The sequence below is a fragment of the Drosophila montana genome, unplaced genomic scaffold, assembly GCF_035044405.1.
Source record: "Drosophila montana isolate Dmon_TW-CO22-7 unplaced genomic scaffold, ASM3504440v1 contig_1505_1, whole genome shotgun sequence".
NCBI classification, from domain to species: domain Eukaryota; kingdom Metazoa; phylum Arthropoda; class Insecta; order Diptera; family Drosophilidae; genus Drosophila; species Drosophila montana.
Window position 1 is genome coordinate 3343172 of NW_026996452.1, and position 18493 is coordinate 3361664.

General features: G+C 34.7%; 1 protein-coding gene across 16 annotated transcripts in view; it reads right to left on the reverse strand.

Annotated features, from left to right (window-relative positions):
* The window catches only part of GluClalpha (glycine receptor alpha 1), a 49683-nt gene that overhangs the window by 14279 nt on the left and 16911 nt on the right, over window positions 1-18493 (reverse strand). For 11 of the 16 annotated variants that reach the window (XM_064689499.1, XM_064689476.1, XM_064689439.1 and 8 more), the window contains exons 2-4: window positions 9889-10061; window positions 8820-8932; window positions 8371-8438 (exon numbers count right to left, since the gene is read on the reverse strand). In XM_064689499.1, coding sequence (XP_064545569.1) covers window positions 8371-8438; window positions 8820-8932; window positions 9889-9950 — 243 coding nt within the window. In that variant the 5' untranslated portion in view covers window positions 9951-10061. Of the gene's footprint in view, window positions 1-5609; window positions 5678-8370; window positions 8439-8819; window positions 8933-9888; window positions 10062-18493 lie in introns of those variants that run through there. The other 5 variants (XM_064689449.1, XM_064689422.1, XM_064689390.1 and 2 more) reach the window with 2 other exon arrangements.

Sequence of the window (18493 nt, forward strand, 5' to 3'; positions counted from 1 at the left end):
GTTATTCATTTTTCAATTTAGTTTGTTTTCGGTGGTGGTGGTGGTGGGTGTGGGGCTTTTTAATTGGTGGGCTTGCAATTTGCTTTTGCGAGGGGGACTTTAGCTTGACGTTTAGACTTTTTAATTTTTTTTAAATTTTTTTTTTTTTTTTTGTGGTTAATTGTATGAGAGAGCGAGCAAGGCGTGGCGAGGCGTGGCGAACGTTTTATATATTTTTCGAGTAGTTAGTTTATATTTGTTAGTTAGTAAGTAGTATGTATATATATATGGTGGCTATATATAATTGAAACTTTTGAAAAGTTGTCGTATTGTTTAAAGCGTTTGGCCTTAAAGGCATATGTTTCGGTTAGAGAATATTTCGGCAATAGTATTGGTATAAGTAGTAGTATGTAAGTATTCATGTCATGGCACATACATCTATATATATGGGTGTATCTCATAATAAACGAATCAAAATGCAATACAATCTGCGTCTGTGATGCTGAGCATGCAATATCAAGCGCATTCAACATGACCATCATTATCCAATGCATTGTTCAACATTGCAACGTGTTGCATACAAAACACATAGCAGGCAATAAGCAAAAAGCAAAAATCAGCTTGCAACGTGCCAAAAATGCATAAAAAAGATACGATATTGGCAATAGAAAATGGACAAAAACACTATTGAGCAGCGACACAAGCGAATGGCAAAGGCAACAAAAAGCAGGCAGCGAAAAGCAGGCAATAGCATTTCATAAAAGAAGCAGGCTTATATATGTATGTAGTTACTAGTTTCATACTTAGACATTCCTTATAATATATGACATACAGCATAAACGTATTCTTATATATATCTTAAGATTATTTTCTTCAAATAAAGAACACTCTACTTGCGCCTAAAACCCAATTTAGATAAACAAAAGAAAAAGAAAAGAAAATGTTTGTTTTTAACTATTAGAGACCTAGAATTAAAAAAATATAAAGGGAATAGAATGACGTATAAAGAGCACAATATTTGTGCAGCGGATTAGAACTCAAGTCTCAGGCTTCACAGGCAGACGCTCTAGCTGTAGCGCCACGCTCCGTGAGCGCGGCTCGGGCCATAACGAGTACTTGCTTTATATATTGTTTCATATGGTAGGCAACACAGTTCCAGGTTCGAGGCCCAGTAAAGTAGCTGGCAATATATAAAGAACTTGTGTTGATTTATATAAATTAAATATAAATTGTAATTATTCTTTTTAAGAGCCCCAAAATGTGCATGTTAAAACATAAATTACATACATTCATGCTTTATATTCTAAATAGATCAAATAATAAACGGGGATTTTGTAGTGAACCATTCAACGGAAGGTACAAATTAAATAGGAAACAGAAGCTTGAATTGATTAATAAAATCCTATTAGCTTTTCATAATGAAGTCGGCAACTATTTGCATTTTGTTCATGGCGGCATTGTTATAGTTTATTGAATTTTACTTTTTTTTGTTTGCTGTTTCAGATTTTGTTTTATGTGATAAAACAAAAAAAATAAATGAAATGCCAAATGGCATTTGTAAACATATGAAGCAAAAAATGACAACATATAAATTTGAATAATTAAATCAAATAATTGGATTTTATTTATGGCATGTACACGTATTTGTTCAAATGCGTATGCGGCTCCACTTAATAAATTGATGTCAATTTTTTTTCTCAACTGTTTTGTTCTCTTTTTTTAATGAGGCAGCTGTCAGAGCTGTGCCTTTTTTGTTGCTAGTGTTCAGAGACTGCAATTTGTTTTTATGTAACTATTTTTTGTAGCGGAATTGCAATGACAAATGTTGAGACCTTGAACACACGCTTTAGCCGGATGAATTTAATGTCAACTATTTGTATTTAATTTTTTGTACTTACAGTTAAACTTGGCTTTTAATAAAAAATATTTGGTTTACTCGTTGGATTTATGTTGCATGTGTGGTAAGCATTTATTTCTGTTTATCTTAATTGATTATAATAGAATATATATTTCTCACTTTTGTAAATGTTAAATGAACGCATATCGGCTTGTGAAGAGGGAGGCTTAGAGAAAAATGAATAGCTTTAAAAATCGGTGAATTTTTTTCTCTGTTTTGGTCAATGAGCAAATGCAGATGAACTGAATGAAATGAGCTTGTGGTTGGGCTAAGATTCTTTTGGTGTTGTCTTTTTAGAATTAAACTAACATAGTTTTAGCTGGTTACAAAATGGTCTAAAGCTATGAGAACTTACAAATGTTAACTTAGGAACTAACTTAAATTATAATAAACATTTCTTTAAGTTGTGTAAAGAGCGCGCGCCTGCAGAAACTGGCTTCATTGTGTGAAATATAAAAAAAAAACGAAATTGAACACAAATAAAGAACACATATAAAAATTGAATTAGTATTTGACAAAGGTACATTGGGAAATATACATAGATATAGGTAGATGCATACATAAGTACATGTATGCTTGCAAAAATAAACATGTAACTATAAAAAGAAATCTTTTGCCAGTGCTGCATAACTAGCAATTAAATTTATATTTTTCAATATTTATATTTTTTTAATTGTGTAGGCAAGAGATTTCTGGAAAATTAATTCGAATTTTGCAAGACAATTGAAAAAGTGTTGACGAAAAAAAAATGTATATATATAAATTTTATACAGCCAATTGAATTAATTTCAATTATTGTTTTAGTATAATGTTTAATTTGTCTTTTATTTATTATTATTACATACTTTTATACATAAATATACATATTTAGTAATACAATATACATACACACAGCTTATTTATGCATTTCACATAGTTGTATCATGTTTTTATTTTTAATATTATATAAAAAAAAAGAAGCAAATCTTTTGTGTTTATTTTAATTTACATACACAATCACACACAGACACACGCACACACGCACAATACACATACACAAAAGTTGAAAAAAGATATACAAGTATATATATATATATATATTTTTGTAATATATATTAGAGCAAAATTTGTAAAGCGCTTGGATGTTGTACTTGTTGTATTCATATACATATTCATTGTTTGCGTATTCATATATTCGTTAACTGCCTTTGAGCCTGCACTCACCATTTTGTAATCATCAATTTTTGATATGGAGCGCAGAAACATGTTGACCTGGACTAATGTAGCCAAATTTGCTAAAAGATTATTGTATCAGAATCGAGCAGCATTTGCTTTGTGAGTTATCATATTTTCATGGACAATCGAGAACAATGTTATACCTATTTCTTTATATCTATATAATGTAGGCTTACAATCTTAATGCTAGCTTAAGTTGAGTTTCATATATTTGTTTTTATTTGATGAATTTTATGTGAGCCCTAATTGTATGTTAGAACCAAATTCAAATCAACGAAAAAAACGAAAAAATGGAAAATAACAAAATATAATTAAGAAAAATATTTTTCAAATTGATACGGACAAATGTCTGCATGGATCTCATTGAAGTATGAGGTTTAGGTTTTCTTAGATATAAACATACACAGGTACAGTTAATTAACACATTACGTCAATTGCTCTACCGATTTAAAAACACATATACATATGTATAACCTTGCATTGGTTCTATTTCTACTGATCTATTCGAACTAGTCTTTCAGTACATTTATCATAGTGAAATGTGGTGATGATGTTTAGTTTTGCTACTGCTAGCACAGCCCGTTCGGAACACTATATCATATATATGCCATAGAAACAATTTTTTAAATTTCAGCAAGGGTATTTGGTCTTCGACAATCCGAAGCTAGTCAGTTATTTTTTTTTCTCTTGTTTTAATATAAATTTGAATTTGATTTTAAGAACTTTTTATACTTTTTATAAAATGCATGCCACACATTTTTCAATTTTTAGCACCTTCAAAGCTTTAATCAAAATATTTTCTTGTTTGCTTTTAATATCTGTATGAATAAAATATCAATTGCTTCGAGGCCTTAAACTAAACAAACAACAAACAATTTGCAGCTTAATAATTATATGGTGGTCTCTAACTGAAAGTTGGCTTGTGAAATGTGAGGATTGGGAAGGGGTGACTTGTCAAGGGCGGGGAGGTAAAGATAAACAACCAACACACGTACAAAGCACACGGAAAATTTAGGTAACACATTTTGTATATATTTAATGAATTGTTGTAGACAATAACATTTTTGATACTAAGTTAATAGATTAGTAGTAATTAAATAAAATTGAAACTGGCAAATGTATATGAAATAATAGAAATTTATTAAACATACGTAATCAATATTTACTGGAAATACACACACGACAGTTAGCATAAAGGACCATATGTATATATATATATAGATATATATATGTATATAAATATATATTTATATATATGTATGAATAACTGTTGTCCAGCAGTCATCATCAATTACAATTAGTAATAATTTGATATAAGATAATAATTTAATTTATGTTGCCGTAATTAACATTAAGAGAAATTCATAATTGATAATTGTTTAGGGCGAACTTGTTATAACAGAGCGAGATAGAGAGAGAGAGAGACAGAGAGACAGAGACAGACAGAGAGACAGATGAATAGGTTGATAGTTACAGAGAAATAGATAGTTGAAAATGAAACTAGATTTACATACACTTTGGTCAAAATAAAGACAGAGCGATAGAGAGAGAGAGAGTGTGTGTGTGTGAGAGCTAAACAGAGTATTGCATATATATGAAAGATAAATAGAGAGATACAGAGAGTGAGAGAGAGATAGAGAGGGAGAGAGATCCAAAAAGACATTTCCTTTATGTTTTGTTCATTTCATACTACAAAACAAATTTATTATTTTACATTTTTGTTAGGCAAACGTAATCAAAATATTTTCAAGAGAAAAAATTCAAATAAAATAGTTACCAATGCCAATATTTAAATTAAAACAAACAAATTATAATTAATATGCACAATCTAATTAAAATGCTAAATTGTATTGTTAGCCAATTACTTAGTAGCTAGAAGAAATTCTTGTTCAAAACGAGGAACAATAAGTTCTTTACTTCAAGCATTTTTGCAAATTTTGTTCAAAATTTTGTTATGAAGTAAAAGCAAATTTTTTCAAATTAATTTAAATATGTAGAAATTGATAAAAACACATCGATAGTTTAACAATTGAACGTTTGTTGAAAAATACCAATATCCGATATAGTTAGTTTGATATGTATATAGCATATTTGTTATTATTATTAATCATATAACGGTAGCTGTGTTTTTCTGTTAGTCAACGCCTGGTCATAGGTAAGACATAAAACTAACACAAGATACGCGCACTGTTATGACACATTTATATATAGGGATCAACCAGCTCTATAAGACGAAGACGGATGGTGAGAGAGAGAGAGACAGAGAGAGAGAGAGGGGGGGTCGCGACAGAGACAGAGAGCGTAGGAGTTAGACAGAGATTGCGAGCAGGTCGGGACACGACTAGTTCTTAGTTCATTGGCACGGTTGTGACTGGGCCAAAACACACACTCACACACAACTTAAACGTTTGTGGGCAAGGTCGCAGAGTCTGTGGTTCTTATCTATATGATGGTACGGTATTTTTTGTTTTTTAGTTTTATTTTTATGGTTTTTTTTTTAATTTTTGCGCGCACTTACCATGGTTACATCATCGATTTTCGAAATACTTCTAACGAATATGTTGACGCGCACAACAGCTGGACCATCTGGAGGGATGATACATATAGATAGACCAATTTGTACAATTTGGGTAATAAACAAAATTTAACAACTGGTCACACTGCAACGGGCACGGCTAGCCACACTGTTACTGCTGCTGAGTTTGCACTAAAACTTAGCATATAAAATCTTTAAAATGGCCAATGAATTTTTTGTTTGCCGCCTGGTATCCTATCTGGCTTTATGAGTTTTTTATTTTTTTTCTTGTCTTTCTATTCTTTATTCTTTATTTTTTATTTTTGGCTGCAATAAAGTTCAACTTTTATGTCTATGGCCTGCTTACAATAAGTTATGGTTGTCACTTTATATTTCTTATGGAGGTAAGCTAAAGTATCTTGTTAGTTTTATCTACATAATAGCGCCAAAGTTAATCTAAAGTATTTTTTATATGCATGAGTTTTGTATGAGTTAATATGTGGCTTAAAAAGTATGTTACACAAATCAAATGAAAAACTCATAATCATTATGGAGCATATTAAAGTATGATGTTTTTTATTATTTGTGCTAATTGATGAGCATATAGATACATATATTTATTGTTTTTATTTTGCCAATATTATTGACGTTTACAAAGCGTTGGCCGCATTTCATAATTATGTATTTGGATGGTACTTGTGAATTTTTAATGATGTCATTGCTGCGTCGGAAAGTCAACATGACAGGAATACACACACATACACACAAGTGCACACACACGCTCAGAAACAAACTGAAAATGAAAACTCAAACTTTATTTGTAATCAATATAAAAATAAAATGATGTTAACTGAACACGGCTAAGTGGGTAGCGGCCATCAAACAGACACACACATGAAAAATAGATTTTTCCACGTGATACATTTAAAATACGACCGAAAGGTGTGAAAGAGAAAAACTTGAAACTCACATTAAATATTTATACAAAAAATAAAATAGATTTTTTTTCCATTTCAAACGAGATACAGATAAGTTTTCAGTACTCGCATGTCAATGTTGAAGTACTGTCCTATTACATGTATATAAAATAACAGCTAACCCTGCAAACATTTTATTGTATTTGATTTCCCTTTATTGCCTTACACATATTGCTATAACTAGCAATATCTCTTACCCATTTGCCATAAACAAACAAAACCTGCTTTTGGCGGACAGGCAGAGTAAAAAATTGCCAGTAGAAAACGTTTGGCCAGGGGAATACGAATACGTTTCGCGAGGAAGATACGCATGCGATAGTGAAAAGAAGTCAATGCGTTGCGTCTGTTCTCGCCCGTGAGCATAAGAAAGCGATATCAATGATTGCTATGAATCACCCAGAGCTTCTTGCACACAATCTTCCCTGGGCAAAGAGCACTTCAAAATGTTTGCAGGTTACTCAAAAATCTGTGTGTGCGTGTATGTGTGTTAAAAGCCAGCAAATCGAAAATGCTTTGCGCTTAGCCTAAAAGTAGGCAACAGTTTATGTCAGAAATTTAGTTGAAATTGATGACCTATCGATTTGCTGGCGCAGCTGGCAAATCATCAGGAGATTTTCCAGCACTTATTGCGTGTTTGTGTGTGTGTGTGTGTGTGGTTGCTTCTGTGTGTTGGGGTAAGAGTTAATGCATGTCAAATTCGACATAAAGGAAAGAAACTTAAAATGCAAATATTGCTAGCTATATCTGCAAATTGTAGTAGTAGTAGTAGTAGATATATAAGTAGTATATAAGTATGTAAGCATATTGTCTATATATATATATATATATATCTAAATATATATATGTAGATATATATAACAGAAATAACAATGTTTGCCCGGAGTTATTGTATCCAAAGCAAAAACAAGGAAGAGAAAACGAAAAGAATTTGGGGAATGCAAAAAAACTCTTTCTCTAAAATATGCGTAAAACGAAAACTGAAAGATAAAATATATATATGCATATATAGATGTATGCACACAAGAGTATCCAAATACATGTGCCATAAAAGTGGCTTTGCTTTCAGAAAAGTAAAAAAAAAACGAAGTAGAACACTAAACAAACGCAAAGAACGCAAATTTCAATAGCCATAGAACAGCAAACAAAGTTAGATATGGGGTTAAACAGAGAGATAGAGAGAGGAACATTGGACTAAAGGGAGATGGGTTAGCTTGGTATATATGGAGTGTCTAAGTTAAACAGAGTAAGAGAGAGAGAGAGAGTTAGATAGAGATAGAAAGTTAGAAAACCCAACTTCAAAGCAAAAGCAAACAAAGTGTAATATGTTTTTTTCCTTCTTTTTTTTTTTATATAGCTATCTTAGTATACATGTATGTGTGGGTATAAATGTATGTAGCTTCTATATATATTTGTGTGTGTGTGTTTGTGTGTGTCTGTGTTTGAGTGAGCAGAGTAGCATAGAGCATATCGTATAGTAAGTTCTAGTAGTTGTTATTGCTATGATTAAAACTGCACACTACCAAAAATATTTGGATATGCTTGGTTTTGGATTTGGGTAGTTTCAAAAGGGGTAGTTACTAAAGTTAGTGTACTGCATGTCGTATGGGGTGCTGTAAGATGATAGAGAGGAGAGAGCAAAAGAGAGCGAGAGAGCGAGTGGGTCTGTCGAATTTGGTTTTTGTTGGCCAAGATTTTTGGTTTTTGAATTAGTTTGATATATTTGTTTTCTTTTTTATTTTTTTTTATTATTTTTTTGTTTTTCGGGCTCACTCTTATATGGAACTTACCATTTTAATATCACTAATCGTCATTATACTGCGTACGAATAGATTGATTCTGACTATGGCGGGACCATCTGGCATAGAGTTTGGTTTTTAAAGTGTGAGTTTTTTTGTTTTGCTTTCATTTGTTGTTATTTTTTAATTGCATTTATATAACTAACTAAGCTAATGAATAGAACTCTGTAGGTCTCCATACTAAGCTAGTTTAACTGTTTTGTACTTATTAAGAGACTTACAAATATACGTAGATATAATATATGACCAATTGTTGTTATGGCATTAACTTTTCTTTGACTTTGTGAATAGAATTAACAAATCACAACACAATTGGAAAACAGATTAGAAAAACGAATAGGTAAATTTTAAATTACGTAAGTATAGCAGCTATTAGAGATATATAGATTTGTTGTATTGCTTATAATTTGGTATAGTATGCAATAAAAGTATATGCTCACCTGTGCCATTTATTCCAGATGGTCGTATTCTGGCATCGTATTTGCCTGCACCTAAAATTTGATCTAAGACTTTTTTCTCCTTTTCTCGGAAATTTATTTTGGCATTATTTGCTCTGAAATCAGGATATGGATAGGTACGCACGTGTAATTTTAATTTTTTGAGTTTTTTCCATTATGTGATTGGGTTTGTGTATTCGAGTATTTTAGACAATATTCTGAAGTAGTTTTGAAAAATATGCTGAACAAATTTTTGGTGACTTTTTAGAATTGCAAAAAACGAAAAGATTTGCATAAAATGTACAGCAACTTGTGTGATTTTTTTATTTATTTTTTTTTGTGTCCTTATTTTAATTTTTTGTTTAATTTGTTCTGTTTTATATAAATTATGTACAAATTGAGTGAAGTGTGTTTGTAAGTTTTTATTTATTTATTTATTTTTTTTTTGTGGACTCTGAATTCATCACATCTTCATTATACACTGTCGCACATATCAGAAGCCCAGGCAAAGCCAGGTCACAATTGCTGCTGGCTCTGTCCTCGGCTTGAGCGTAAATAATTCCAAAATTTATGCTCCGACAAAAATTACATGAAAATTAATTACATTTTAATGATGTTGTGAAGTGAAACTGTTAAAATGCATAAAAACATGTTATGGTAATGAGATTACAAGTTCAAGTGACTGCGTGCTACGGGACGGGGCGGAGCGAGCGAGTGGCGAAAGAGTGGGCGTGGCTGAAAACACAACAAACGCAAAAAGCGAACTACAGCAGACTAAAGCACTACTTAAAATATATATCATGTATATCATATACCATATACACTCTTTATAAGTATATGTACATGGCCTCTCTTTTGAGAGGGCGTGGCCATCCGGCAAATTAACGGCAATTGTATGCAAATCGACTGCTGGAGCGTCGGCACTCACACGCACTCGAGTGCAACATGTGAGGTCAAAAACAAAAAACATAAATCCAACAATGTTAAAATGGGCGACAAAAACATAAATAAAGTGGCATACTTTTAGCAACTACTGTGAGTGTGATGCATCGGCCTTGTTGCGTGTACTTACAGTGAGGCGCTGCACAGGCTGGTAAAGTAGAAGATCGCCCAGAAATAGTGTCCGGTGCCCATGGCTAGGCGCAAACTCTCCACCCAGCTGCTGAAACTGATCCTCTAGCTGAAGCTCTAGATCAGCTCTTGTCTGAGTGTGTGTGCTGTGTGATCCAAGTATTGAGGGACTAGCTGAAAAGATAATCATTATAAGTCAATAAAGAAAACGTTGCTGCTTCGGTTTGGGATTCAAGCTAATGTCTAAAGAGTTCAGTTAATTGTTTTTCACATCAATAAAACACAGCTTTGGCTCGAACCCATATTCATTTTACCTTGTTCTAGTCAGAGTGTTTATATTTTATATTTTATATATTTTACATATTTAATCTATCCGAAATTAATTATAATAAGCTTTAGTTAAATATCCTAATTTATATAAATGTTATCTCCACCTATATATAATCGTTCTATCGCCTAAGCTTGTGAATTTCAACCGAAATGCCTAAAATTTAATTACTGAAATTAAACATCCACCTGCATGCATACACATGCACGCAAACATGGCATCCTTTTGGTGTGAAATTAAGTTCAAAATCAAATTTGGCCAATTAACATGCCACTTGGCGAGAATCTGAACAGCAAAACCCATTTGCAACTATAAATGTTTGTCACCGTACGTAGCCATAAATTCAATTAAAATTCGATATTTGGCCACTTTTAAGTGACCAGCTGTCGTTTGAGCAGATATAAAGGTGTGCGTACAATTGTCAGACACTGTCAGTTGCATCCGAGTGCCTAAAGAAATTCTGATACTCAATAAGCTTGTGACAAGCTGGCAAAAAGTGACAAAAACGAGGCAATCAATTTTAAAAGCATATAAATTTTTTTTTTAATATGAATTCAAGATTGGAAAAAGAGGAATACAGATTTTGGTTTGATTTAGATTAATAACATGTGACATTTCATATTTTGAAGAGAGTTCTGATCGATAAAAATAACGCTAAGAATATTACAGATAATTATAAATAACAGTTGCCATTTGTGATATTATATATATATATATATATTTATATATTTATATAATTACTTTTCAGTCTATTTTGTCGATCTGTCTAAATTAACTTAACATAAATTCTGAATTAAATTCTTTAGCTTCTCTGTGTGCTAGTAAGACTTTTGTTGATAATTTGTCGTTAAACAAAGTAAATTAAATGGAACATAGGTCAACATATAAAAACAAGTAAGAGGTTCTAGTCGGGAGCTTCCGACTAGGAGATACCCGGAACCCTCTTATTCCAACACCAAATGCAGCTCGAGCTACTCGCTCGTTTGCTTTACCAGTAATAAAGAAAAATTAAAATACAAAAAAATTGCATTTAAATTATAGCTTAAATAGGTAGGCAATACAAGTTGGTTTACTAACATGATTTATAGCTTTGTGGTGGTAGCGGTTAGATGGCGATAGCTATAAAATGAAAGATATATGTTATATACATATATATACTATTCTAGAAGCTACATGTCAGGTTTGGTGACTCTAGCTCTTATTATTTACCAAAATCGTTTAAAAAACAGGATTTCTATATCGATTACTTGGAAACGGAGAAACAAACGCGATCTGCGGGGGTACTAGGAGGACCTACAGCTAAAATTTCGGACAGACAGACGGACATGGCTAGATTGACTCGGCTGTTGATGCTGATCAAGAATATATATACTTTATGGGGTCGGAGATGCTTCCTTCTGTCTGTTACATACATTTGCACAAATACATTATACCCGTTTTACCCATTTGTAATGGGTTCAGGGTATAAAAATACCTATTTAAGCAAACGCAAATATATTTGAAAAAATCTAAAAAAAAAAAATAAAAGGAAATCCAATAAAAGTAATACCAGAGTTTACAGCTCATATATGTGTAAGTACTTAATGGTTGCCGCACTGGCGTTACCCAGTAAACTAGATTAAAATGCAGTATGCAGTTAAAATGGGTCGTTAAGCCCATGAAAAATCATTACGCTCCCGACAATTAAAACAATTCCGCTTGACGGACAATGCAAAAGTGACTTTCAGCAAGGAACGCTCTGGCCAGAAACAGAATCCAGCAACTGCAGGCAGGATCAGAAGGAGAACCTGAACCAGAACCAAAGCGTGGGCCATGCAAATGTGAATATTGCAATCGAATTAATCCATTTATAAGCATTTTGTGCACTTCACTGGGCGACGTGCTGTGAATGCCGATAACTGCGTGTGTGCGGCTGCCACGCCCAGTTTTGAATGCGGCTTTTATGCATATCAGTTGCATAGCAGGCTGGCTGCCAGGACAACAGTCAGCCAGGACAACTGGCTGAACAAAAGTTGCATTGGTGTTGGCTATTGCCGATGGCCATGACCGAGTCGTGCGGAATTGCATCTGCTTAATAGTGTGCATGTGTGTCCATGTGTGTATGGGTTTGTGCAGCGCAACCAAATAATCAATTTAACGGAATGGCAACAGGCTGGCCAGGATTCGTTCTGTGTTAATTTGCTGCTGTGCCCGCAATTTCGTGCCATAAATACACAAAGTTGCTGTCTACATTGTTTTTGTTATTATTGCCGTTGCTGTTGCTGTTGCTGTAATGCATTGTGTTCTTGTTGTTATGCACGGGCTAGCCTGGCCATGTCAGTTTTGTTGACTGTTTTGCAGCTGATACTGAAGCAGCCGAAGGAACAGCAGCAACACAATCACTCCCACACAGGGTTAGAAGTGCCAGAGCTGAGCGCATTTTGCGCTTTCGTGTTCGACTTTTTGAATGGGATTTTGTGCGAAAAAAACTATTTCACACGATCTAACACAATTTGACACGGCTGAAGACTATTGAACACGACTTAACACGACACGACATCTTATAGGTCCCAACACAACTTGAAGATGAAATGCGCTTTTGATACAATTGAGCCAAACTTAATATGACTAAATACGTTTTGACACGACTTAAAACTTAACAGAAAAGCCACACAATATAATACGATTTAAAGCTGCCTGCCTTACCAAATTGTACCTTACACGACTTTACAAGGCTTAACACTACTTACTCACGATTTGACACGATAGAATATTATTCCAATCGATATGAAACAACACAATACGACTTAACACGAACATGACACGATACAACACGAATTAATATCTACTTGACATGAATTAATATTGCTTGCTCACGCCTTCACAACGACTTAAAACTACTTGTCTTTAGTGAAAAGTTTTCAACACGACTTGACACGACCTTATACGAACATGACACGATGCAATACAATTTCACACCTGACTTGACACGACTAGGCCCGATATTAGAGGACTTGACATGACTTAATATTGCTTGCTCACGACTTGGCACAACTTAACACGAATTTTCTCGACTTAACACGCGATTTGACACGTGTTTTGCCATTCGTGTTTCGTGTTCATTTTATAAACAATTCGTTATATGCCCATCGCCAAAAACAATCCACGGGCAGTCTACGTTTTTGGCCCGCTGTCAAAGGAACTTAATAATGCGATGGAGCAACTGCAACTGCAACTGCAACTGGAACTGCGACTGTGACCACGACTGCCAAATGCCCCACATTTGCCGCTTGCCAAGCAGACGGCGCCACCGCCTCACGTTGTCAGCTCACACTCGTCAGCCCACACAGCGGAATGCACCCTGCCCCCGACCTGCCGTCACAGTTGGCAGCGGGCTGCTCATCCTTCTTCGAGCTGTGGTGTAAATGGGTTTACTTTTATTTCATTTGTTTGTTGTTGCTGCTGTTTTGTTGTTGCTGTTGCTTTTGTTGTTGTTGTTGTTGCCAAGTCGACACACTTTTGCGCACAGTTTTTACTACACTTTTGTCTGCCTTCCTCGGCCCGAAACACCCGCTGGCTCGCAGCCTCTCTTGGCCAGGACTTTGCGCGTCTCAGTTTCAGTTTCAGGCCGATATTTTCTTTTTTTTTTTGCATGTCGCTTGTCACAACGCTTATTGTTGTTGTTGTCGTTGTTGCCTGCTCTTGGCTATAAGTTGAATGAACGCCCGGTACAAAAGGCTCTGCGAACAATATTAATGGGCAGCAAAAAGATATATAGAGTTGGGTCTTACATGGGTGGACAGTCAATGGGCTCACAGCTGGTTGCCATATGCTGTGGATAGGTTGGGAAGGTGGGCATAATCTATTTATAAAAATAGAATTGCTTCTAAATTTAAGTGAATTGTTGTGATTGTTGCCTGCTGTTGGGCCAAAGCTACTTAGTTAACTTATGCATGCGATTATTGAAGTTGTGTTCATTTTGACACGATTTCTTTCTAATTTAGTAAAGATTCGAATGTTTTTATTATTATTATTATTTTAATTTATATTCATAATATCGATAAATATCGATTTTGAGATAACTTGAAGTTTATAATGGCTACAGTCACCAAATTGGTTGTTTCGTATATGTAGAGTATATAGATTGAAAATATTTCACTTTTTGCATATCTCCTCCATTACGTACAAAATAGGACACATACTTGCGATTTGTTATACATTTATATAATATCAAAAGGATCGGACTATAAACACTGAAGTTAATTAGACATATGTACATAGAAAGTTTGATGTGAGATGAAGGACATAAAGTTAGCAGCTTTTAAGTTGAATTCGATTTGTTATTGTTTTCTAGAATATCCCAACTCAACTCCCCATAGTTTTCAACAATTTTATCATATTTTATCTTAAATCAACAAATTTCCTCAAGCGTTTAGGCTTTAACATTTGATTGCCCGTAAGTAATTGTCGCCAAGGCAAAGGGAATTTATTAAAGCAACAAACAATATTTTTTGTTTGCTTGTTAAGCTCAAATACTCTGGCAGCGAGGGAGGGAGGAGTGCATAAGGCTTAGGGCATTATTCCGGCAATGATTTCGCAAATTCTGAAATTCCATAGCTAGTCCGTTTGGTCTACCCCTTTTCCGGGAGGGTTTTATTTATTTTGTTTGTGTCTTGGGGGGGCGCGCTTTGCTAGGCTTAAGGCATCTACTGTGGTAGACAGCCCTGATTTCGCGCAGTGTTTTCCAGCACTGCCAAATGGCGTGTTGAGCGTGTTGAGCATGCTGTGTGCAATCTGAACGCACACACGCACACCCACATACACACATGTATGCGTATTTAAGCACTCACATTGCCGTGTATGTCTGTGTGCGTGTGTGTATATATATTTATTTTTTTATTTTTTTTCATTTTATGCCGCTCAGCGGCGCTTGTAGCTCGTTATGTTGATTGGATTTTGTGCCGCCCGCTTGTATAACGGCGCGAAAGTAGTTCACACACACACACACGCACACATATAACTGCACACACACACACACACGCGCGCGGGCTCACGCACACTTGCGCTGCTGGCAACGGAATAAAGTCAAGTGTTGTGTTTGTGTCTCTCTGTGTGTGTGCGTATGCAACTTGTACTTGTGTGTGCGTGTCATAAAGCTGGATTCATTTTTTTTACGCCCGCTTCACTCGTCGTTTTATGTATGCAAAATTTTTACACTCTCGCTTTTGCAGTTTCTTGTTGTATTTTTATTTTATTTTTTTTTATGATTTTCTGGTTTTTTTTGTTTCTCGCTAAATTGTAAGTAAGTGGGCTTAGTATCATTTTGCCGTTTAGTTGTGTGCGTGTGGGTATGTGTTTGTGTTTGTGTGAGTGACATTTTGCGGCGCAAGGATTTGCATAAAGCCCACCTCAGCCGGCGGCTTAACTCTAACATTTATTCTCGCAGCCATTTGATAAAGATTTGAAATCAGCAATAAACAACAACAAATAAAATGTGTGTGTGTGCGTTTTTTAGCAAGTGAAAGGCACGCTGAAAGAGTTCACTTAAAGGCAAAGGTTAAAGTGCAACGCCTAAAAGCGAAATGCGACTAGAAAGTTGGCTGAAAATTTCAAAAAAATTGATTATTTAAAGACAGTTTTACCTACTAATGGAAAACGAAAGTTTATTTGTGTATAAAATATTGATAAAAAGTAAAGTTTATGTTCCATAAAAAATCGAATTAAGGGTAAATGCAACGAAACGCAGAAACGCGTCGACTTTGTTAATGTTATAAGAGTTTGTGGAAAGAGTTCACTTAAAGGCAAAGGTTAAAGTGCAATGCCTAAAAGCGAGATGCGACTAGAAAGTTGGCTGAAAATTATTATTTAAAGACAGTTCTAGCTACAAATGGAAGCAAAAATAAGTTAAAATATATAAAAGTAAAACAAAGTTATTTGTATATAAAATGTTGATTAAAGGAAGTAAACTTTTCGAAAGAATTCGATTTTCAAAGTAATTAAGTTCATGTTCCATATAGAATCGAATCAAGGGTAAATGCAACGAAACGCAGAAACGCCTCGACTTTGTTAATGTTATAAGAGTTTGTGGTCCAGTAGAAGTATTTATTCAGCAAATTAACCTAATGCAGACACTTATTAGTAATGTCTTATAATTAATTCACTACATGCAGGCCTTGACCACTTTCTAAGCAATTTTTCTTATTTAGCCAGAAATTCGGGGAGTAAAATAAATGTACATAATAATGTGGGAGCAAAGCTTTTGTTTGTGTGTTTGGTTTTGTCAACGCTTCGAATGCATCTCGGCCATTTCTCCGGCTGGGCTGTAACATCAGTCAGAGCCAAAGGTCAAAGCTTACAACGAACGATGTTTCCAGGCTCTTAATTAATTGAAATGTCAATACAATGTTTGCGTCTAGGCGAAAATTTTAATGAAAGTGGCGCTGCAAATGGGACGACAGGGCGCCTGCGGTATGTGGAGCAGAGGAGAGGGGGTTGATTTTCCGTGCTATTATTAGCCCCAAAGAGGAAAATCATCTATCATGGCGCGTGTAATAGGCCGTGTCTGTGTGTGTGTGTGTCTGTGTCTGTGTGTTTCTCTATGTCTATGTCCGTGCTATTTTTAGAGACAAACCAAGCGAATCTCGACGTTAACTCAAATTTAGCTCACACGCAAAATCGAGTCGCCTCCCTCGCCCAAACAAACTAGACTCACAAAATAGATGGCCATTCGATGTCGCTTACAAATTGCCAGCCTGTTACTTTACCTAGATGGCTGTCGGTGGTCGTGTTGGGTCAATAAACTAAGCTAGCCCACACTGGCGGGCGATAAAAATTATACACATTTTGCCGGCAAAGAGCAAAAGCAAATAACTCGCGTGATAAGTGCGATAAGCGGGCGTTTGCATGTGGTCAGCTAGTCCTGCATAAAAGGATCTGGTCACGCTTACCCCAAAATTGCCACAAAGCGTGCCAGAAATGCACACACGCACGCTCACACACATATACACAAATATATATACATATATGTAGGTTGTATACGTATATATCACAAATTCCTGACGCTCTGCGGCTATTTAATGACTGTCAAGATAAACTGCCAGCGTACCGGACTCCTAGCAAAATAAATAATTGCCCAAAATTGTGTGTGTGACAATGCTTTAGTGTTGGCTAATGCCAATGGTATGCCCCTGCTCAGCACTGGGAAAGTGCATTTTGTTGTCTCGCGCAACTGCACGCAGCTGTAATAGCTTTCAATGTTGTAATTGTGTAAAATGTTGGCTGTTATTATTATATTGTTTTGGTCTTATTTTGTTTCTCTACTAAAATACATTTGTCGTTTCATTGAAATGACATAGAGAACATTTCAAATAAATTGTCTGGTATTTCTGACAGCCTGTTTGCTTTTAACTGACTTACAAATATGGTTACCAATATGGGAGTAAGAAGCATAGTATTAAAAAGGTTTAATCTGTTGTGGTATTTATGTCATGGGCACTTATATAAACCGACAACAATTTAATAGTATTTTTCTATGGATTTGTATAGTCAATTGAGAATTGAAAGTATTTTTTAAAGTATACATAATATATTTATAAATAAGCGGAGAAGCTATAAAAGTACCGGCACGAGTCGTAATACCTCTGCGCAACAAAAATAATAGCACAAATATATATACATATACATTTATCCATTTACAAATTTTATTTACTTAGTCAATGATATTTTTTATGCATGCCCCCCTCATCCCAATCCTGTCCATCAATAAAAGTGAACGCTTTTCAGAATGTTTTCAATTAAGCTGCTGGATTTAATGTTGCACGCGTTTCCCTGGAAAATTCGTTATTGAAATTGCCCTGGGACTATTTGTTGCAAGCCAAATTAACATTCAAAGAAATTTATATATATATATATATATATAAATAAAAAAATGAGAGCTGCATGAGCTACAAATAGCGCGCCAATTCGATTGAAAGTCAACTTTTTGCAGTGCCTGCAATAAATATACGTACTTGTGCACGTATATTGTTCTCTTCTGTGAACTGATTCTTGCCCTGAACTGATTGTAAATGGGCGAAAGCCCAGGCAGAAGCAGGTTTCTCCGAATAAGTTGATATATTCTTGATCAGCATCAAAAGCTGAGTCAATATAGACATGTCCCACTGTCTGTCCGTCTGCATGTTCGTTTGTATGTGCGTACAAGGAATCTCCAATATTTTTAGCGGCTCTGAGCTACTGGGTTCAGTTTAGTTTAGTTAAGTTACTCGCTTATTTTTTATTTATTTTATTTAAGCCTTTTCGT